The sequence below is a fragment of the Callorhinus ursinus genome, unplaced genomic scaffold, assembly GCF_003265705.2.
Source record: "Callorhinus ursinus isolate GAN/ISIS: 27379988/994484 unplaced genomic scaffold, GSC_fseal_2.0 scaffold25, whole genome shotgun sequence".
NCBI lineage: Eukaryota > Metazoa > Chordata > Mammalia > Carnivora > Otariidae > Callorhinus > Callorhinus ursinus.
In genome coordinates, this window is record NW_027397087.1 from 6,939,593 (window position 1) to 6,960,671 (window position 21,079).

At 39.4% G+C, this 21,079-nt stretch overlaps 1 protein-coding gene across 6 annotated transcripts in view; it reads right to left on the reverse strand.

Moving 5' to 3' along the window:
- FSIP1 (fibrous sheath interacting protein 1) overlaps window positions 1–21,079 on the reverse strand; it is a 206,058-nt gene that overhangs the window by 157,618 nt on the left and 27,361 nt on the right. For 4 of the 6 annotated variants that reach the window (XM_073876777.1, XM_025883541.2, XM_073876779.1 and 1 more), the window contains exons 6-8: window positions 7,084–7,185; window positions 3,845–3,969; window positions 499–609 (exon numbers count right to left, since the gene is read on the reverse strand). In XM_073876777.1, coding sequence (XP_073732878.1) covers window positions 499–609; window positions 3,845–3,969; window positions 7,084–7,185 — 338 coding nt within the window. The remainder of the gene's footprint in view (window positions 1–498; window positions 610–3,844; window positions 3,970–7,083; window positions 7,186–21,079) is intronic. The other 2 variants (XM_025883542.2, XM_073876780.1) reach the window with 2 other exon arrangements.

Here is a 21,079-nt window from a genome sequence, read left to right on the forward strand (position 1 = left end):
AAAAAAAAAAAGTAAGAAGTATAGTCTCCCATCCAAGTACTAACCTGACCCAACCCTGCTTAGCTTCCAAAATCAGACAAGATTAGGCATGTTTTGCAGTGGCCGGAGCTGGAGAGTATTATGCTAAGTGAAATAAATCAGTGAGAAAAAGACAAATACCATATGATCTCACTCATAGGTGGAACTTAAGAAACAAAACAAATGAACATGAGGGGGGAGAGGCAAACCATAAAACAGACTCTTTACAACAGAGAACAAACTGAGGGTTGATGGGGGGATGGTTTAAATAGGTGATGGGGATTAAGGAGGGCACATGCTGTGATGAGCACCGAGTATTGGGTGTTATATGTACATGATGAATCACTAAGTCCTATACCTGAAACTAATATTACATACTGTGTTAACTAACTGGAATTTAAATAAAAAATTGAAGCTACAAAAAAAAAGAAGAAGAAGAAGAAGAAGTGTAGAGGTCATTGAATATCAAAGCTTACATACCTCAGGACAGGACAGCCCCGAATCTCTGTCATCTAAGTCCTTCAAAAGTTCAGTCAGCCTTTTCGTCTCTCTGTCAACCATAACCACTGGCTTTCCTGAATCCTTGGCCAACTATGGAATGTATTAAAAAAAATAGTAAATACTCAAGACAATTCATAGTTCAGGAAAATAAAAATGGGAACTGAGGCTTCTATAGCACAGATACACTAAGGTAAAATCTGTGGGATTAGGCATTTTTCATTTTTGAGGTAGTTTTCTTTTATGCCAAATTTTTGCTGTAGGTCCATTCTCCAAGTAAAGATACTCCTACTATAAGCAGGCCCTCATGTTAGCCATTTCAACATTTTATTTAAATATCAAATAAGGGCGCCTGGGTGGCTCAGTTGGTTAAGCGACTGCCTTCGGCTCAGGTCATGATCCTGGAGTCCCGGGATCGAGTCCCACATCGGGCTCCCCGCTGAGCGGGGAGTCTGCTTCTCCCTCTGACCCTCTTCCTTCTCGTGTTCTCTCTCATTCTCTCTCTCTCAAATAAATAAATAAAATCTTTTTAAAAAATAAATAAAATAAAATATAAAACAAACATGGGCAGTTTGCAAACCACTTTTTATATAATATTTATCAATGTAATAATGCATTTGCTGAGGTATTTGGAAGGAATCTTCTTGCCACTTCCTACGTGACATGGAGCTACTGAATGAAATTGCTTTTATTTTTTTATCTGTGATTTTATTTTTAATTATTTGAAGTCTTATCACATAATTTTCAAATTTGTGCTGATGGTATATTTCTTCAACTTTAATCCTTCTAATGAGTTGGTAAAAGCAACATTACCAATCATGCATATGTGGTAATTCTACAGTTATGTTTTCAAAAAGCTGTTTAAAAGTCAATCCTGAATTATAACTTCATCTTAGTGAAAAATTCACAAGCCAAGTTTTGCTACTGTATCCTGTCACACTGAATTCTAAAAGTATCTGATGTTATAGATCATCAATAAAATGTGAGAAGTGTTAAATATTCTTGGTTTAATATTATACATTAACCACATGAAAATGCCTTTCATTAAACAAAAGGCAACATTTTAGATGCAGGGAATTTTAATTAAATCGGCAGAGTTAAGACCAAAAAGAGAGGGGCGCCTGGGTGGCTCAGTCGGTTGGATGTCTGCCTTCGGCTCAGGTCATGATCCTGGAGTCCCAGGATCGAGCCCCACATCAGGCTCCCTGCTCAGCAGGGGGTCTGCTTCTCCCTCTGCCCCTCACCCCGCTTGTGTTCTCTCTCTCTCTCAAATAAATAAAATCTTTAAAAAAAAAAAAAAAGACCAAAAAGAGAAAGTGGACATTGCCAGCTTATCTTGAGTCCTTGCCTTTAACAAGCTAATGAACACGACATGAAACACAGCAGAGTCTTGCTGTTCTGTGAGACAGTGAAGGGATTTCCTCAGTATTTAAATAAACCTAACAGTTATATAAATCTCAATAGAAAACCCATCTCCTCCAGGTTTAGAGATGGCATTTACCATCTCTGTGAAAAGTTGAACATTACCAGTCGATTCCAATCATCTTTCTAGAAGGGGAAAACAGTGACAGCACTGGCTGAACCAGAATTACTATCGAAGTTCAGAAAAAGCTGATCATACGCATTTAACCACAAGCCAATCTTATTTAATCAGGACTGTCCAAAAGAAATATCCCATCAGCCATTCATGATCTGAGTTCTGGTGTATGAGATCAGTCTAAATACGGTACACATAGAAGAAATCATGAGACATTCTTGTTTTGCAGTAAACAAGGCAGTGGCCAACTATTGTGCGTTAGAAGCTATCGAGTCTGCCCTTTTCCCGTCTTCCTAATGCCAGTGAAGATCGGTTTTGTTCCAGGGATGTGCTTCTTGGGATTCCCCAAATACTCCATCGGTGTCTCCTCTCCCCAAGTGCTGCCTTTGTTCTTGTTGGCATCCAGGTAAGAAAATCCAGGGCCTGCCCTGTGTTTCACCCAAACAGACCACGGATATTTGGCCCAGTCTCACGCTTCCCTCCCTTTCCCACCATATGGCACTGGGCACGCTTTGGAACAAAACTCTTCTCGTCCTTCTCAACATCACCCATTTTAAAATCACTCTTCCATCGCACCCAAAATGAAGGTGCCCACTTGCAAGCCAGACGTCCCACTCTCTCCCTAGAGGGAGAGTCACGGTGGGGCAGCTGTTTGTGTCAGCAAGAACCTGGCTATGAGAAAAACGCTATTGCTCTTGGAAAAATGAAATAAATCAACATGGGCCAGTGCAAAGAGACAGATCAAGTTGGAGAGGGTTTCCTTCAGATCAGAGAAACATGAATAGAAAAAGTGAGAGGCCAGTTCTGGCATGAATCCAATCTGCCTGGAAATGACGTGCCAACTGTGGAAGGAGCATCAGGCTTGAAGTGGGAGGAATTATTTAACTCTCTCCTCTTGTGAATAACTTCACACTTACCTAGTAACTCATCTAGTAACTGCCCGGGTGGTTTGTCACAAGCCTTCTGTCCACTGCACCTACATTTCTTGTTGTAAATTAGTTAATCAGCATTCTGGTCTAATAGAGGAGCCCCTTTGCCCTGGGTTAGTCTGCCTTAAGGACATACCAAGTCAGGTTGTAGGGTCTGAAAGACCAAGGTTGATCCCCCGAAGCAGGGAGCTAATCAAGGCAGGTGACAAGTGACAGGCTTCCTGGAGGCTCAGCTGGAGGGGGCAAGGGGCAGACAACCCGTTGGCCTCTCCAGCTCTGCCAGGAGAATATTCCATGAAAATTTCTAAATGCACCAGCTATAAACTCAGTCTCATGACTTTAAAAAGCCAATTTTACTAATACGCAATTTAAAATCTGGGAAACATTGTCTGAAGCTATTACCTAAATAAATGTGTTTCAAACTGCAGGAACCAGATTCATTTCTGGGCAGTGAAATAAACATACTGAATTGCAGCCAGCTTTTTTAGAAGGGGTAGAATAAGATAGGATGTAATAAAAAATAGCGAAGTTAGGGGGATGGGTTAGCCTGGTGATGGGTATTGAGGAGGGCACGTTCTGCATGGAGCACTGGGTGTTATGAACAAACAATGAATCATGGAACACTGCATCAAAAACTAATGATGTAATATATGGTGATTAACATGACAATAAAAAAATTTAAAAAAAAATAGCGAAGTTAGGTACTGGTCCATAAAACTTTTCTTTCACTTATATATACTATTTCAATTACATATACATGTATCATGATCAAAAAAATGTTTAAAGACCTTGAACACAACTATTTTCATTTTCATAACTCATTTAATCCCATATTCTGATTTCTAAATTTCTAAGTACATACCTCAATGTTTCGCTTAATAAAATCCTGGCTGTGTTTACCCCTGAGCTCAGTCTTTTCTGTATTTGAAAAAGGTTTCTTTTCTGCTTTGATCAATGATTCGTTTCCTCCCACATTGTAGGTAAAATCTAATATTAAAAAAGTTCAAAGTTTTTCATAATTATAATTGTCCATTATGCTAAAATTTTAAATTTAAGCATACATTAAATATATATATATACATTAAATATATAAGAAATAAAACAAACAGGGGCGCCTGGGTGGCTCAGTCGTTGGGCGTCTGTCTTCGGCTCAGGTCATGTTCCCAGGGTCCTGGGATCGAGCCCCGCGTCGGGCTCCCTGCTCGGCGGGAAGCCTGCTTCTCCCTCTCCCACTCCCCCTGCTTGTGTTCCCTCTCTCACTGTGCCTCTCTCTGTCAAATAAATAAATAAAATCTTTAAAAAAAAAAAAGAAAGCAAACATTAAAATATATAAGCATGCATTAAAATATATAAGAAATAAAACACATATAGAATAACTTCTAAATTCCAAATCCAGAAATCTAATATATATGGAGATTTACTCTTACGGAAAAAGATGTGATACACACACACACACATACGCACACAGACACTAGAATATTACTCAGCCATAAAAAAGGGAAAGATCTTGCCATTTGTGACAACATGGATAAACCTAGAGGGTATTATGCTCAGTGAAATGAGTCAGACTGAGGAAGACAATTACCATATGATTTCACTCATAGGTGGAATCTAAAAAGCAAAACAAATGGACAAATAAGGAAACAAAAGGCAGAAGGGTGAGAGGATGGGTTAGCCTGGTGATGGGTATTAAGGAGGGAACGTTCTGCATGGAACACTGGGTGTTATGCACAAACAATGAATCATGGAACACTACATCAAAAACTAATGATGTAATGTATGGTGATTAACATAACATAATAATTAAAAAAAAAGAATCATACCTATAAATACAGAGAGCAAAACAATGGTTGCCAAAGCGGAGAAGTTTGAGGAGATGGGCTAAATGGGTGAAGGGGAATGGCACACCCAGGCTTCCAGTTAGGGAATGAATAAGTCCCGGGGATGAAAGACACGGCATAAGGAATATAGTCAGTGGTATCATAATAGTGTCGCACGGTGACAGAGGGGAGCTACACTTGTGGTGAGCACAGATTACAGTGTAAACTTGTTGAGTCACTGTGTTGTAACCTGAAATTAGTGCAACGTGTGTCAACTATACTCCAATGAAGCTAATTAATTAATATAATATATTTTATCTCAGTTTTTATATGAAACAAGTCTTCCCTAGAGTCATTTCCTGCTATTCTATTACTATGCCATCACCCTCTCTGAACAGTAACTTTTTGTCCACACCTGTCTTTTAAGCAAAGTCTGGGCACAAGGGTCCTGGATGTTCGACATCCCATCTGCACAAACCCTGAGAGCTCCTCTTAGTTTGTCATTTTTCTCAACCTTAGAAAAGAGGCCTGAGTCAACTTCTGAGGTGTTCAGACCCTGGGTGCTCAAAACAAGGGTAAGAAAAATACTTATGGACTCTTATTCCCTTTATTATAGATCTTGTTTTCACTGTGGTCACATTTAAAGCATTTAAAACAAGATCATGTGATCGCTTCTTTAAAGCTCTAAAAACAGGCATAAAAAGAGGCTTCTTAAACAACAAATGGAGTCCACCCTACAAGAGAGGATAAATTACCACATTAAAATCCAAAAGGGAAAAACACTAGCCAGTAGCTCAATCCAGACAAGGTTTACTTAAAAGTTATCTTTGTCTTATAAAAGAGGGTATGTCAATAAGAAGGATTAAGGGAGCTAGTCAGTTGGTATATTTATAGCTAGTTATCAAAGATTCAATACAAATTTAATAATTAAAGAATATATTTTGATAACAAAAGCTGGAAAGGACCAGGAAAAGGGCAAGATCTCTGGATTTAAATTCTTTTCAAACAAAAATAAATTTGAGTAAGAATGAAGTTTCACTCAAATTTAAGTTACAAGTTTCTAGGCAAATCAATCTGTATTTTATCATTGGGATTTTATTTATTTGATCAATAACTTTTTTTTGAAAGATTTTATTTATTTATTCATGAGAGACACACAGAGAGAGAGGCAGAGACAGAGGGAGAAGCAGGCTCCCCAAGGAGCAGGGAGCCTGATGTGGAACTCGATCCCAGGACCCCGGGGATCATGACCTGAGCCGAAGGCAGATGCTTAACCAACTGAGCCACTCAGGTGCCCCATTCTTTTTTAAAGATTTTATTTATTTATTCATGAGAGAGAGAGAGAAGCAGAGGGAGAAGTAGGTTCTCAAGGAGCAGGGAGCCCGATGAGGGACTCAATCCCAGGACCCCAGGATCATGACCTGAGCCAAAGGCAGATGCCTAACCATCTGAGCCACTCAGGTGTCCGATCAATAACATTTTTTAATCAACTACCAGTAAAGTATGAGGGGTTTTTTTTGGTGAGTGGCCTCCTTAGATATAAAATATGCAACTTTTTCCCATAATCCAAGTTGTATATAGTCTTTTAAGTTGAAATATGAGGTTTACTCATTCAGTTTAAGTTTCATATACTCCTAAATAATACAACATTAAAATAACTCAAATTAAATGCATTCATGTCTACATTTATAATAGTCTCTTAAATTGTAGTGAAAAACATTGGGTTGTCTGGTCAGAACTATCTCACTAGAAATGTCTTCTCCTCTCCACCCTGGTGGTGACCAACAGTAGAAGTTGCCACGTTCCTGTATTAACCCCAACCCTTGCTGGGTTGGATGAGTTGGTTGGACCAGTGGCAGGCACCTAACCCAAGCTGGATCAGTTGTTGTCTTCTCTGCAATTTTGAAATTGAGTCTCCCTCTCAATGACTAACCATGGAATTTGCTCTTGGGAATAAAAAAAGCTGTCTACCTCCAGGATTATTTTCATAAATTTTCTTTTTTGCTTAAGCTAGTTTTCTATTACTTGAAACCAGCTTTTCTTTAACTCTTTATTACATAAAATTTAAATATCCAAAAGTAGAAAGAATGGTATCATAAACCCTCAACAACTAACTTCAACAATGATTAACTTGTGACCAATCTTGTTTCATCTAGAACCTTAACCTACTTTCACCTACCTCTGGATTAAATCACATCAAATTATTTCATCTGTGAATATTTCTGTGTATAGCTAGTATTTTCTTGTGACAATATGCAAAATCACACAAATCGAAACATACCTTGATTAACATTCTGTATACGGTTTTCATATTCTTCTGGAGGGACTTGAGTGTGAAACACTGAGAAAAAGGTGTCTTCATGCTCATATCGAGAAGGATCTACTGATTTAAAAAATCACTCGTTCAATACACAAAATAAGTAAGAAATTGCCTACATGAACAGTTGTTTAAAAGGAAGACCTAACATCCTCTGCAATATTCCTCAATCCCCTCTACATACACATTTCTTAAGATGTCACTTCCAGGTAGAAATGATAATCATCTTTATACACATTAGGCACTGAAACAAACAGCAGAAAATCAAGATAGTCAAGAAGCATTTCCCTAGGACTTCTATGCAAAGAGGATGTACAAGTGTGTGCTAACATATCACATTAACTCTCTGGAGTTAATGTATCCAAATTCCAACATTCATAATATAGAGTAATATGCACACTGAATAACTTCGTGGGGTTTTTTTTTCTTTTGGATCCCCAAATAGATTTCAGATATACGGTCATTAAGATAAAAGCATGTGTCTGAAAGAGAAAACCAGGACACTCTTACCAGTTAGCTTTCTTTCTTTGGGATAGCTCTGGGATTTATGCTCTTGGGCTAATACCCATAAAGAAATTAGGAAAGTGTGTTTTTTTCAACTCTTCTTGTTTCATTGTAATTTATTTTATTTTCTCCTTTTAGCTAATGTAGACACTGTGTATCTGTAAGAAACTGCTAACATAAACAAGTAACCTTTTCTTTTAAGTCTCCCCGACTTAACATGAGAGACTCTGCCAGGTTGTGTGGCCCAGAACTGTTTTTGCTTCAGAAACATGACAAGCCTGGGGATATTATAGTATCCACCACCTATCTCTGAAACAAACCTGGTTCAAGCACCCTCTTAGAGATGATACAGGCAAAGGAAGTTGGCAGGAGATACATTCACCCCAACACACAAATATCACCCAATTCAAAACATACAATGTCTGAGGGTAAAAAGAAATGTACTGATTCCAATTCCCTAATTTAGAATTCAAAACAGTGGAGCATCATTGGGATTGACATTACAATGTTAATCCCACATGATCTTTGATGAGTTAATCTAGCAGATCAGTGGTGTAAACCTTGGGTGGAAGAGGGGTAAGCCACTTTTGTGTAAAATGCAGAAAGGTTTAAAGTCCTTTTCGAGTGGTAATATATTTATTTTTGATCCCATAGTTCCTTTTTTTTTAATTCTTTTTTTTAAATATTTTATTTATTTATTTATGAGAGACAGAGGGAGAGAGAGAGGGAGAGAAGCAGAGGGAGAAGCAGGCTCCCAAGGAGCAGGGAGCCCGATGCGGGACTCGATCCCAAGACCCTGGGATCACGACCTGAGACGAAGGCAGATGCCTAACCATCTGAGCCACCCAGGTGCCCTCCCATAGTTCCTTTTTCATAGCAGTTTCACTCACTTTTATACCGAAGCACCTAGAAAGACACAAAAATACGAGAACTTGCAGTACTAAAAACTGCTACAGCAAGGTGATATTTGGAAATAATTTTAACCTAAGGGCTTTTCCCAGGCTAAAATGATTCTTGTGATCCTGTGGCTCTTCAACAATGGTCTCAGTGGTATTCTGTACACTCAGTACCTCAGACAGAAGGTGAGTACAGCCTAGAGCAAAGGCCTCATAGCTCAGCTTTGAGCTTAAAAGACAACAGTTCTGGGGCACCTGGGTGGCTCAGTTGGTTAAGCGTCTGCCTTCGGCTCAGGTCATGATCCCAGGGTCCTCAGATCGAGTCCCAAATTAGGCTCTCTGCTCAGCAGGGAGTCTGCTTCTCCCTCTCCCTCTGCCTGCCACTCTGCCTACTTGTGATCTCTCTCTCTTTCAAATAAATAAAATCTTTAAAAAAAAAGACAACAGTTTTGAAAGTCAGTTATTCAATTTCAGGAGCTTAACTCCTCAAGAGAAAAAATAAAAAACATTTTCTGAATTTCCAAAGTCCTGCTTTAGAAAACTCTTCCTTACAATAAAAAAAAAAAAGGAATTACTATAGAAGAAGTAATGAAATTAGAAAATAGTCATTGGGTAACCATCATAATAATAACTGATTCAGGTAAGAATCACCAATGGATGGTAAATGTCGTGGATGAAAGTTTGAAGAATGACACAATAGCTTCAGAGTATCTCCCTGAAAGATGACTTACTCAGTACAAAAGGAAAACCAGTACCTTTACAGTGGAGAAACCTGGCAGACACCACCTTAACCAAGTGATCAAGGTTCACCTCACCAGTTATGTGACAATTTTTACATCACACCCTTTCTGATAGGATCCATTGAGGACACAGTGGGAGCCCTGCCAAAAATGCATAACCTGAACCTAATTTTGTGGAAATAGAAACAAACCCAGACGGGGGAACAGTCTACAAAATATCAAGCCTATAGTCTTCGAAAATGCCAATGTCATAAAACACAAAGAACGACTAAAGAGACATGACAACTAAGTGCAATACGTGATAAGGGATTTTCTTTGGTTAGAAAGGATTTTAGTGGGACAATTGGCAAAATATGAAGAAAGTCTGTAGATTGGACAATAGTATTGAATCAGTGCTAATTTCTTGACTTGTGTGTGTGCACACAAGCCCGTGTTCTTGTGTGAAGAGGGAGACAGAGGGGAGACACATCTAGACAGAGACAGAGACAGAGACATAGGAGGATGTGGTAATATGTTAATACTTGGAGAATCTGGATAAAGGGTTTTTGAAAATTCTTTGTGCTTTTCTTGAGACTTTAAGTCTGAAATTATAACCAAAATTAAATTTAATAGGAAATTTTAAAAGATCCCTCTCCTCACTACAAATATTTATGTGGGGGCAAAAAAATCTCCCTTCAGAGATCATGAGTCAGAGTTTGAAGGACTAAGCACATTCTAAATAAGAGTCTTAAAAGAGAAAAATTGCAGGATGGGATTTAAGTTGTTTCATGCCACCTAAGGAAGAAATTAAAGCCCCATCCAAGGCAGTGGAGAAGGATCTAGAAGAGCATTAGATTAAATGAGTTTAGAGTAGACACAAGTGTGAGGCTGCTCCCTAGTAAGCGTTCCCTTGGAGATAGTTGAAATCCTGAAAGTGGACTGAGACCCCCAAAGAAAAGGAGGAAACCCAGAGCAGAGTAGGCTCTGCCTCACTGCACACCTGCAACCCTGCAAGGAGACTCCACACACAGTGCTCCACAACTTACTGATAGCAACAAGGCAATGGCAGCGTGCCATGTTTAGAGACAGGGCCTGAAATTCATCCCTGCTCTCTCAATCTCTTTCTCTCTCACACACACACACCACAGTTCCTCATGGCTGGCCTATAGCATGGAGATCTAGAAGTTCTCACCCCTGTGAACTACATGAAGCCTTCCCCCACTGCACATCATCATGCCAACCAAAAATGCACATATCCAAATGTCCCCTAGAATTGAAAACCATTCTATTAGACTAATTTCAATAAATTCAAAATATCAAAGCAATATTATAAATTTCTGTATTAGCTTTTAAAATATAGGGCTTATAAAAAATTCTGGAGAACAAGGGAAAGTCACCATGATTTTCCAATTAACTATTAGATCAATAAGGAAAGAAGTATACAATAACAATGTGTAGAGAATAGTGGTAACACCGTGTACTAAAGTACGCACTTTAGAGATAAAGCTATATTCAGAAATAAATTCATAGCAATGATGCTTTTATCATATTGTTATAGACCAAACTGTATCCCTCCAAAACGTGCATGTTGAAGCCCTAACCTCCAGTGTGCCTGTGTTCAAAGACAGGGCCTTTAAGGAGGTAGTTAAAGCTAAATAAGGTCACTGAGTCCGACCTAGTCTAATAGAACTTATTGCCTTATAAGAAGAGGAAAGGACACCAGAGATCTCTTTATCCCTTTCCCCACTTCCCTTGGCACAGAGAAAAGGTCATGAGGACGGAGAAGGTGGACATCTGCAAGCTGGGAAGAGAGGACGCACAGAAAAGTGAATTTCCCAGCACCTTGATCTTGGACTTCAAACCTCCAGAGCTGGGAGAAAATAAATTTCTGCTGGTTAAGCCACCCAACCTGTGGTTTTTTTTTTTTTTATGGCAGTCCTAGAAGACTAATATACATATTTTAAGAGAAAATGAAATGAGCTTAACCAATGTAACTGAAGAAGCTAGAGAAAACAATAACAAGGTCAAGAAAAAAAGTAATGGGGCGCCTGGGTGGCTCTGTTGTTAAGCATCTGCCTTCGGCTCAGGTCATGACCCCAGGGTCCTGGGATCGAGTCCCACACTGGGCTCCCTGCTCGGCAGGAAGTCTGCTTCTCCCTCTCTCTCTACCTGCTGCTCCCCCTGCTTGTGTTCCCTCTCTCGCTATGTCTCTCTCTGTCGAATAAATAAATAAAATCTTCTGAAAAAAGAAGAAGAAAAGAAATAATAAAGAAACAAGCTAGAATGAGCAAAGAAATTCAAAACTGGCTCTTGAAGGTATAAAAAGAAAAATGTACAAGTGTAATTAAAAAAAAAACACTAAATGTAATCAAGATAACATGTTTTTGTGAAAGAACACACAGATCACTGGAACAGAATAGAGAGTTCAGAAATAGATCCACAAAAATACAGTGAACTGATCTTTAAGAAAAGAGCAAAGGCACAGGGCCCTGGGTGGCTCAGTCATTGGGCATCTGCCTTCAGCTCAGATCATGATCCCAGGGTCCTGGGATCAAGCCCCGCATCAGGCTCCTTGCTTAGCAAGGAGCCTGCTTCTCCCTCTCCCACTCCCCCTGCTTGTGTTCCCTCTCTCGCTGTGTCTCTCTCTCTCTCTGTCAAATAAATAAATTAACTCTTTTTTTAAAAAAGAGCAAAGGCAATTTAGTGGAGAGAGGATGATCTCTTTAATATGGTACTGGAATAACCGGATGTCCATATGCAAAAAAAGAACGGAAGGGAGGGAGGGAGAGAGGGAGGCAAATCTAGACAGAGACCTTACACTTTTCACAAATACTAATTCAACTACATGTAAAATGCAAAACTATAAAATTTCTAAAAGAGGGCGCCTGGGTGGCTCAGTCGTTAAGCGTCTGCCTTCTGCTCAGGTCATGATCCCAGGGTCCTGGGATCAAGTCCCACATCGGGCTCCCTGCTCCGCGGGAAGCCTGCTTCTCCCTCTCCCACTCCCCCTGCTTGTGTTCCCTCTCTCGCTGTGTCTCTCTCTGTCAAATAAATAAATAAAATCTAAAAATAAATAAATAAATAAAATAAAATTTCTAAAAGAAAACATAGGAGAAAAATCCATGTGCTCTGGGGTTTGGTGATGAGTTTTCATATACACCAAAAGTATGATCCGTGAAAGAACAAAACTGATATACTGAACTTTATTAAAATTAAAAACTTCTGCTCTACAAAAGACACTGTAAAGAGAACAAAAAGACAAGCGACAGGATGGAAGAAAATACTTACAAAACACATATCTGATAGAGGGTTTGTATCCAAAATATACAAAGCACTTAAAACTTAACAGTAAGAAAACAATCCAATTTTTTTAAATGGGCAAGAGATCTGAACAGACAACTCACTAAAGAAAATATACAGAGAGCAAATGAGCACCTGAAAAGATAGTCAATATGATTTGCCATTAGGGAATTGCAAATGCAAATTAAAACAATATACCACTGTATACCTATTAGAATGGCTAAAATCCAGAAAACAATACCAATTGCTGCCAAGAATGCAAAGCAACAGGAACTCTCATTCTTTGCTTGTGGGAATACAAAATGGTACAGCCAACTTGAAAGACAGGCAGTTTCTTACAAAGTTAAACAGTCTTCCCGTATGTTCTAGCAATCCTGCTCCTAGATATTTATCTAAGTAAACTGAAAATTTATGTCCACAAAAAAAACCTACAAAAAATGTTTAAAGCAGCTTTATTCATAATCACCAAAAACTGGAAGCAGTCAAGATACCTTTCAATAGCTGAAGGTATACACAAACTGTGGTACATCCATAGAATGAAATATCATTCAGTGACAAAAAGAAAGCAGCTATGAAGCCACAGAAAGATACTGATGAATCTTAAAGGCATATTGCTAAGTGAAAGAACCCAATCTGAAAAGGCTACATAGCATATGGTCCCAATTATATAACATTCTGGAAAAGGCAAACTATAGAGACAGTTAAAAGATCAGAAGCGTCTAGAGGTGTGGCGGGAGGAGGGAGCGTTGACTGGGAATTCACACGGCATTTTTCACAGCGGTAAAACTAGTCTGTGTGACACTCTACCGCTGGTCCCATGACACCATGCGTTCTGACAACCTAGAGCTTCACAACACAAAGAGTGAACCTTGACACATGAAAGTTTTCAAAATATAATTTAGGATGTCAGAGAATCCCAAGATGGAATGCAGCCTGTTACCAAACAATCTAACCATATTACAAATGTCTGAAACAATCTCACTGAGGGTGGGAGAGGAAAAAAGTGTTCACCTCAAGTATCTGTGGAAATGAGTGGAGTCTGCAAGACTAAAGACAGTAGAGACTGCGCCTGAGCACTGAACTCCAGGTGACGAAGCTGTCTCCTCTAGCAGTTAACACAGGTTAACAATCTTAGTTTCACTACACATACAGCAGGATTGAGCAACAAGTGAAGAGAAGGCCAATGGTGAGCGCCAGGTTTCTCACTGTTGGAGTGCGGGTTACAAATAAGCAAGGGGAAAAGGTTAGAATGATTCATGTGATAACGGCATAAAATTGGAGACATCAGTATGAATCCACGTTTAGCTTAATATAGATACAGATGGTTACACATAGAAATATTTATAGATAATTATATAACATGTTAGGATACCCACAAATAATTCCTTCCTTAGAGGGCCTAGAATCAATGACTCCCCAGTAGCAACAAGCACACTTAGCATCCAGATCTTGGTTTCTAATATCATTCTCCAATCAGAGGAACCAGGGCTCCCCGAAGAGACAACTGATTCTAGGGCTCAGGTAGGAAATATACAAGCTGGGGAGGAAAAAAAAAAAAAAAGGAAATATACAAGCCGAGTCTGGTGCATCCTTTAGTGTCAGAAAGTAAGGAAGCGCTCAGTGACAACAAAACAAAACTCGCAACGTTGGAGGTACATCAAAGGGACACAGGGGTGGGGTAGGGGACCCTGGGTGGCTCGGGGGACCCTGGGTGTCTCAGTCGGTTGAGCATCCAACTCTTGATTTCAGAATCAGCTCAGATCATGATCTCAGGGTTGTGAGATCGAGCTCCCTCTACCTCTGCCCTCTTCTTAAAAAAAAAAAAAAAAAGGGACACAGGAGCCAACTGAAAGAGCTCCCAATGACCAAAACTGGAAAAATCTGAGCAGCCAAATAAAGGGATATTAGATTACTATAATCCAATGTATAAAATAAATATCCACAAGTCTATATTGACATAAAAAATGATTGAATAAATACATGGGAAGAGGGGCACCTGGGTGGCTCAGTCGTTAAGTGTCTGCCTTCGGCTCAGGTCATGATCCCAGGGTCCTGGGATCGAGCCCCACATCGGGCTGCCTGCTCAGAGGAAAGCCTGCTTCTCCCTCTCTCACTCCCCCTGCTTGTGTTCCCTCTCTGGCTGTGTCTCTCTCTGCTAAATAAATAAATACATACATACATACATACATACATACACACACATGGGAAGAATAGACAAATCTCCCATGCAGAATAATTCAAAATAATTTATGTAAATACTCCGCCTTCAAGGAGGTAAAGCCTTAACTCCCCACTTTTCAAGGATGGGCTGTACATAGTAACTTCCTTCTAGAGACAGGATGAAAAAGGGGAAAAATTGAAGAACTTGACAGTGGAGAAATCTGACAAACACCTCCTCAGCCAGGTGATTGATGTTGCCATCCATATTGATGTTATGTGCATACATAGTATGATGTGATGGAATGGAAATGGCACTTTAACTTGGTAGTCTTCCTCCCAAGAACATACAACCCTCATCAAATCATAAGAAAAACATGAATAAATCACAATTGCTGGACATTCTGCAAGATACCTAATGAGTACTCCTCATAACTGCCAAAGTCATCAAAAGTCTGAGAACGTGCATAGCCAAGAGTGGCCTAGGGAGACATGAGGAGGCAGATACTAATGTAATGTGGTATCCAGGATGGCACCCTGGAACAGAAAAAAAAAGGGTAAAAACTAAAAGTCCAAAGAAAGTGTAGGCTTTAGTTAATATTAATGTATCAATCGGCGCCTGGGTGGCTCAGTCGGTTAAGCATCTGCCTTCGGCTGAGGTCATGATCCCGGAGTCCTGGGATCAAGTCCCGCATCAGGCTCCCTGCTCAGTGGAGAGTCGGCTTCTCCCTCTCCCTCTGCCTGTCGCTCCCCCTGCTTGTGCTTACTCTCTCTCTCTCTCTGTCTCCCTCTGTCAAATGGATAAATAAAATCTTTAAAAAAAATAATAATAATGTATTAATATCAGTTCATTAATTTTAACAAATGTATCATACTATACTAATAATAGGGGAAACTGGTTGCAGATATACGGGAAATCACTACACTATTGTCCTAATTTCTCTGTAAATCTAAAACTGTGCTTAAAAAAAGTTAACTTAAAAAAAAAACTTTTAAATTGAAAAGAGAAGGAAGACAGGAATGAAATCAGAAATAAGAAATGTGGTACAATAAACAATAAAGAGAATTCTTCTTTTAACATACTATATGAAATTTTATTAGTAAAATGTTCAATCTTGGTGAAATGGATGCTTTGAAATCTCACCGACATGGACATATTGCCAGAGTTGACTCAGAAGACTAGAAAACTGAAATATAATAGTAAATATGAAAGAAGCTGAGAAAAGAGTCAGAGAATTGCTTCCAGGAAATTATTTGAACCAGATGGTTCAAAAAAGATTTCCAGTGAAATCTTTCAAGTTTTTAGGGAACAGATAATCCCCACATTATATAAACTATTTCAAAGCATAGAAATAAATGAACAGCCAGCCGCAACCATTTTATGAAGTTAACATCGCCTAACAAAGCATACACACACACCCTCCCAAGCCACCTCTGCTGTCAACACCAGAACATACATGCACGTAAGCATACACACACACACGCATGCACACACACACACACAGCAAATCTCACTTATAAATATAGATGCAAAAATTCTGAGTAAATTCAGCCATTCAAATCTGGTACTAAATTAAAAGAATAATCCTTCATTTCTTGGGTCAAGAAATATTGACCCAAGAATAAAACTCATTTAGTATTTAAATTATTTATTTTAGGGGCACCTGGGTGGCTCAGCTGGTTAAGCGTCTGCCTTCAGCTCGGGTCATGGTCCTGGGATCCTGGGATCTGAGCCCCACATTGGGCTCCCTGCTCAGCAGAGAGCCTGCTTTCCCCTCTCCCTCTGCTGCCCCGCCCCCCCCACTAATGCAGGCGCATGTGCGCGCTCTCTCTCGCTCGCTCGCTCTCTCTCAGGTAAATAAATAAAATCTCTTAAAATAAATAAATATATATTGATTTTAAAACATTAAATAAGTTTGTCTAGAAAAACTTGATAGCTTAAATAGATAATGAAATGCATTCATAAATTTCAATACTAAGTCTTTATAAAATTCTCAGAATAGAAATAATTATCCAAAAGGACACAAAAATTAACATTATTTCCAGGTGATCATAAACTAACAAGACTCAAAGAAAGCAACTAAAGATAATTAGAATTAATAAGATAATTTAATTATAGCTGAGGCCCAGAAGAGATCAATGTTCCAACTCAAGCGGTCAAGCAGAGAGGGCAAATCCTCCCTTATTTCACCCTTTAGTTCTAGTCAGATCTTCAACAGATCGGATGGTGCCCACCCACACCGGGGAGGGTAATGCATGCCACTCAGCCCACCAATTCAAATGCTGTCTCTTCTGGAAACACCCTCAAAGACACACCCAGAAATAATGCTTACCCAGACATCTAGGCATCCCACGATCCAGTCAAGGTGACACATAAAATTAACCATCACAAAGTCTGGATGGATGATGAAACCATTAACCCAGAGAGAGGAAAACACACAGAGGGAGAAACAGATTTCAACAATGAAAAGTAAGGGGGAAGAGAGAAGAAAAAGAAGCGAGCTGGCAGGGAATAGTGACCCCAGTAAAAATGCTACTAGTCTGTGACTGGTCAACTGTGCCAGATGCTAGAGGTCAAGCAGGATAAAAACTGAGGGTTAGAATTTAAGAGGACTCCTGAGGAAGCAGTCTCTGTAGTGTGAAAGGAAAAAACACAGACCACTAAAGAGTTGAGAAGTAAACGGAAGTTGACCAGGTAGCCCCAGTAGGTGTGGACTGTCCTTTCAAGAAGTCTGACTTTTAAGAAGAGGGAAAGGAAATGGGACCTGTTTGGGAGTAGGGTGAAGAATTGAGGGGGGAGGTTTTATTTGTATGTTTGGCTGGTTTGATGGCTCTTTCTGTTTTAGGACCAGAAGATTCAAACATAGTAAGCTGAAGGAAAGGAGACAGAGGACAGATAGAAGCTCTAGGTGCAACACAGAATGATGGATGGGGTCAGGAGCCAGGGGCGGAGTGAAGGGGACGGGATGTCGCTGACCTTGGCCTTGGAGAACAGTACCTTCCCTCAATCTAAGGTAAGAAAGATGGGGGATGGAGGAGAACAGAGTGCAGTTTAGAGACATAAGGAGAGAATGTGGAAGGGATTCCCACTCAGGTGGTTGCTTTCTCTGGACAGCAAGCAGGTGGAAGTGAAGGACTTGCAGAAGACAAGAGGTTAAACACACAGCAAGCATTTGGAATAGCCACTTTGGAGAATGCAAAAGACATTGCTAGGCAATATTAAGACTGTAACAGAGGTTAAAAGCCAAAAATCCTTAACCTCCTAGTTACCAAAATTGATTTTCTCCCTCAATCCTCTGCAAATCAGAGCTGAAAGAAACCACCATATTTTCTTAGACTATTCAATCTTATCATCCACGAGCAGAAGTGGCATATACCTGAATTTCACAGGAAAGCACTTTCAAAGAGGTATTTTCAGATTATTAGAAGCCTGCTTGATTAAGATTCTGCTGTGTTGTGCCTACGTACACTTATAAATTTAGAGCTGGAAACACAGAGGCCAACGTGACAAAGGAAAAAGGATAACTTCCATCAAAAACACTGATGATGAATAATTCTATCATTAGATGTGTTTGCCTCAGAGAGTACAGCATTCTGTCTCCATTCGTCAGAGAAATGCTTAAAAACTAAGGGAAAACTCCTGGTATGGTAAGGAGTTTTGATTTTCACCAAATTTCTCTATAAAAACTTAAAAGTGGCCCCTCAAAATGGGGTGGAAAGACTTTTAAAATATCTCTAGCAAGTGCAATCTTGTCTACCTCAGCATCTCAATAGTTAAACTTGAGGTTATTAACTCTGCATTATCAACTCAAAATATGGTTTTAAAAAATCAATTTAATGTGGTTTTTACCTTTCTCTTGTTGTCAAGGCCCCACTTGTGTTTATACCTATCAATAAAACTAAATATAAACTCAAAAACCAGTATCTTTTGTTTTGCTGTTGGTTCTTTGTGATTTTAGAAAGGGCTAGGATGTATTTTGGGTCTGAGGAGCTGGCTGGAAATTGCCATTGTGCCACCAGCCCAAAGTCCCTCAAATTACTCTTAAATAAAAGGTTAAGCAAGTGACTGGGGGAGATAAGGAAGAATATTCATCCTAAGAATTTCTCCTTTTTTTTAAAAGGGAAAAGAGGCAGAAGGGAGATTTGGGTATGTTTATAGATATGCGTTTAAAGTTCAAATCTACAAATTTTTTTAAAATTCAAAAAAATAAAGTTCAAGTCTAAGTCTGGCTCTAAATTCTTCCAGAGACACTTCTTAAAGTGTGTATTTTAACTAGATGCTGCCACCTACTGGATAATTTACAAGGGCCTTGTGCTTTCCTGGTAACAAAGAAAAAGTTATGGAGGGGAACAGGGTAACAGATTTCTATTTTCATAAGCCTTATAGAAACATTTTACTTTAAAACTTATAGCTATATATAGGCTTGATCAAAATAATTGTTTCGATTTTATATTTTTAATTAAGAAGCGTAGCCAAAGTTCAGTGAATAACATGGGAAAGAAATTAGTCTCAGAATGGAACAAACATAAGTAGTTTCACACCATTTCATAATATGCGACTATGTTGTAATAGGAGGAATTGGAGACTAAAATCACTGCTATGTGGTCAAATTGGACTCTTACATTTCTATTCATTTATACATACAGTGAAAATCATCTGCTAATAATACCTTTCTTAGACTGAAGATTCCAAAAGTTTCCTCTTCGGGAATGAAGTAAGAACTACGTTATGTAAAATGTAAAGAAAAAAATGTGTAATTAGCCTAATAATGTAGTCCAAAGTAAATACCTCCTTTGGTTTTTAAGATATTTAGAAATCAGATATGGGTGACTCTTAAAAATATGCCTGTGATACAAAAAACCAGCAGGAAATTTGACTAAGGAATTTGCCTTCTCTAAAAGCCCAGTCACGAAAAAAACAAAAAGAATTTACTTAAATCTGCAGAACCAGGAACACAGTAACATCGTCTCTTCCGTTGGGCACACCGGTCCAGCGTGAGCTACAGACAGCAGCGAAAATGAAAAGCAATAGACATCTGGTGCACCAAAGAGTATCTATTATTCCCATTCCTTTTCCATTGACCCTACTTCTGCATCTTATCTGCTCTGAGCACAATAAACACTGCCAATACATAATAATTGACTAAGAATTCAAAATCCAAAAACTGAAACTCTAACGTGATCATGTTTAAACTGGTGATTCTCCCTGAACATGGGTTTCGAGTCCCTGGTAACTCCAGCTTTCAGTTCATGAAGCCCAACTAATTTCCACGTTAGAACATTAGTACTAATCTAACATTACTGCAAATGTCTGCAGGGCCTATAGTAGTCACGTGACTCCAAAGCTACAACAGGGAGCTCCACAGGTTTAAGCTGAATAAACATGGCATGAACTTTAAAAGGGAAGTGTAGGGGCACCTGACCGGTTCAGTCGTTAAGTGTCTGTCTTTGGCTAAGGTCATGATCCCAGGGTCCTGGGATCAAGCCCCACATCGGGCTCCCTGCTTCGCGGGAGGCCTGCTTCTCCCTCTCCAGCTCCCACTGCTTGTGTTCTCTCTCTCTGTCAAGTAAATAAATAAAATCTTTAAAAAAAATAGAAGTGAGAGCGCCTGGGTGGCTCAGTTGGTTGGGCAACTGCCTTCGGCTCAGGTCATGATCCTGGAGTCCCGGGATCAAGTCCTGCATTGGGCTCCCTGCTCGGCAGGGAGTCTGCTTCTCCCTCTGACCCTCTTCCCTCTCGTGCTCTCTATCGCTCATTCTCTCTCTCTCTCTCTCAAATAAATAAATAAAATCTTAAAAAATAATAAAATAAAATAATAATAAAATAAAAAAATAGAAGTGAAGTGTATTTGATAGTTCTGGTTTGATTTTGAAGAAAAGACAACTGAAAACAAAAGTCTTGCCCTGCAGGGCCAAAAGTTCTTTTGGTAGTGAACTCTATGCCTGAAAAGGTTAATGTCAAAAAGCCACCATGGATCCCCTGTTTCATAGTCCCTGCTCCAGAGTCAACCACAGGAGGTAGGTATGGCTTCTTAGAAACGCATCATCCACTAGAGAAATCAACATTTAGCCCCAGCCTCCTGAAATACAGAGGCTCAGATACTGTCATATCCAGAATTATATTCCTGACACTGTCCATGTTCATTTGGAAAAACGAATGCAGTCTTAGTTCTATGAAGATACAGAATTACCGATAGACATGAAAGAAAATATAAGAATCGTACTTTTCAAGACAGATTATCTTCATACGATAGCCTTCAGACATTTAAGTTAGTAAAATAGCATTCTGGGCGCCTGGGTGGCTCAGCTGGTTAAGCGACTGCCTTCGGCTCAGGTCATGATCCTGGAGTCCCGGGATCGAGTCCCGCATTGGGCTCCCTGCTC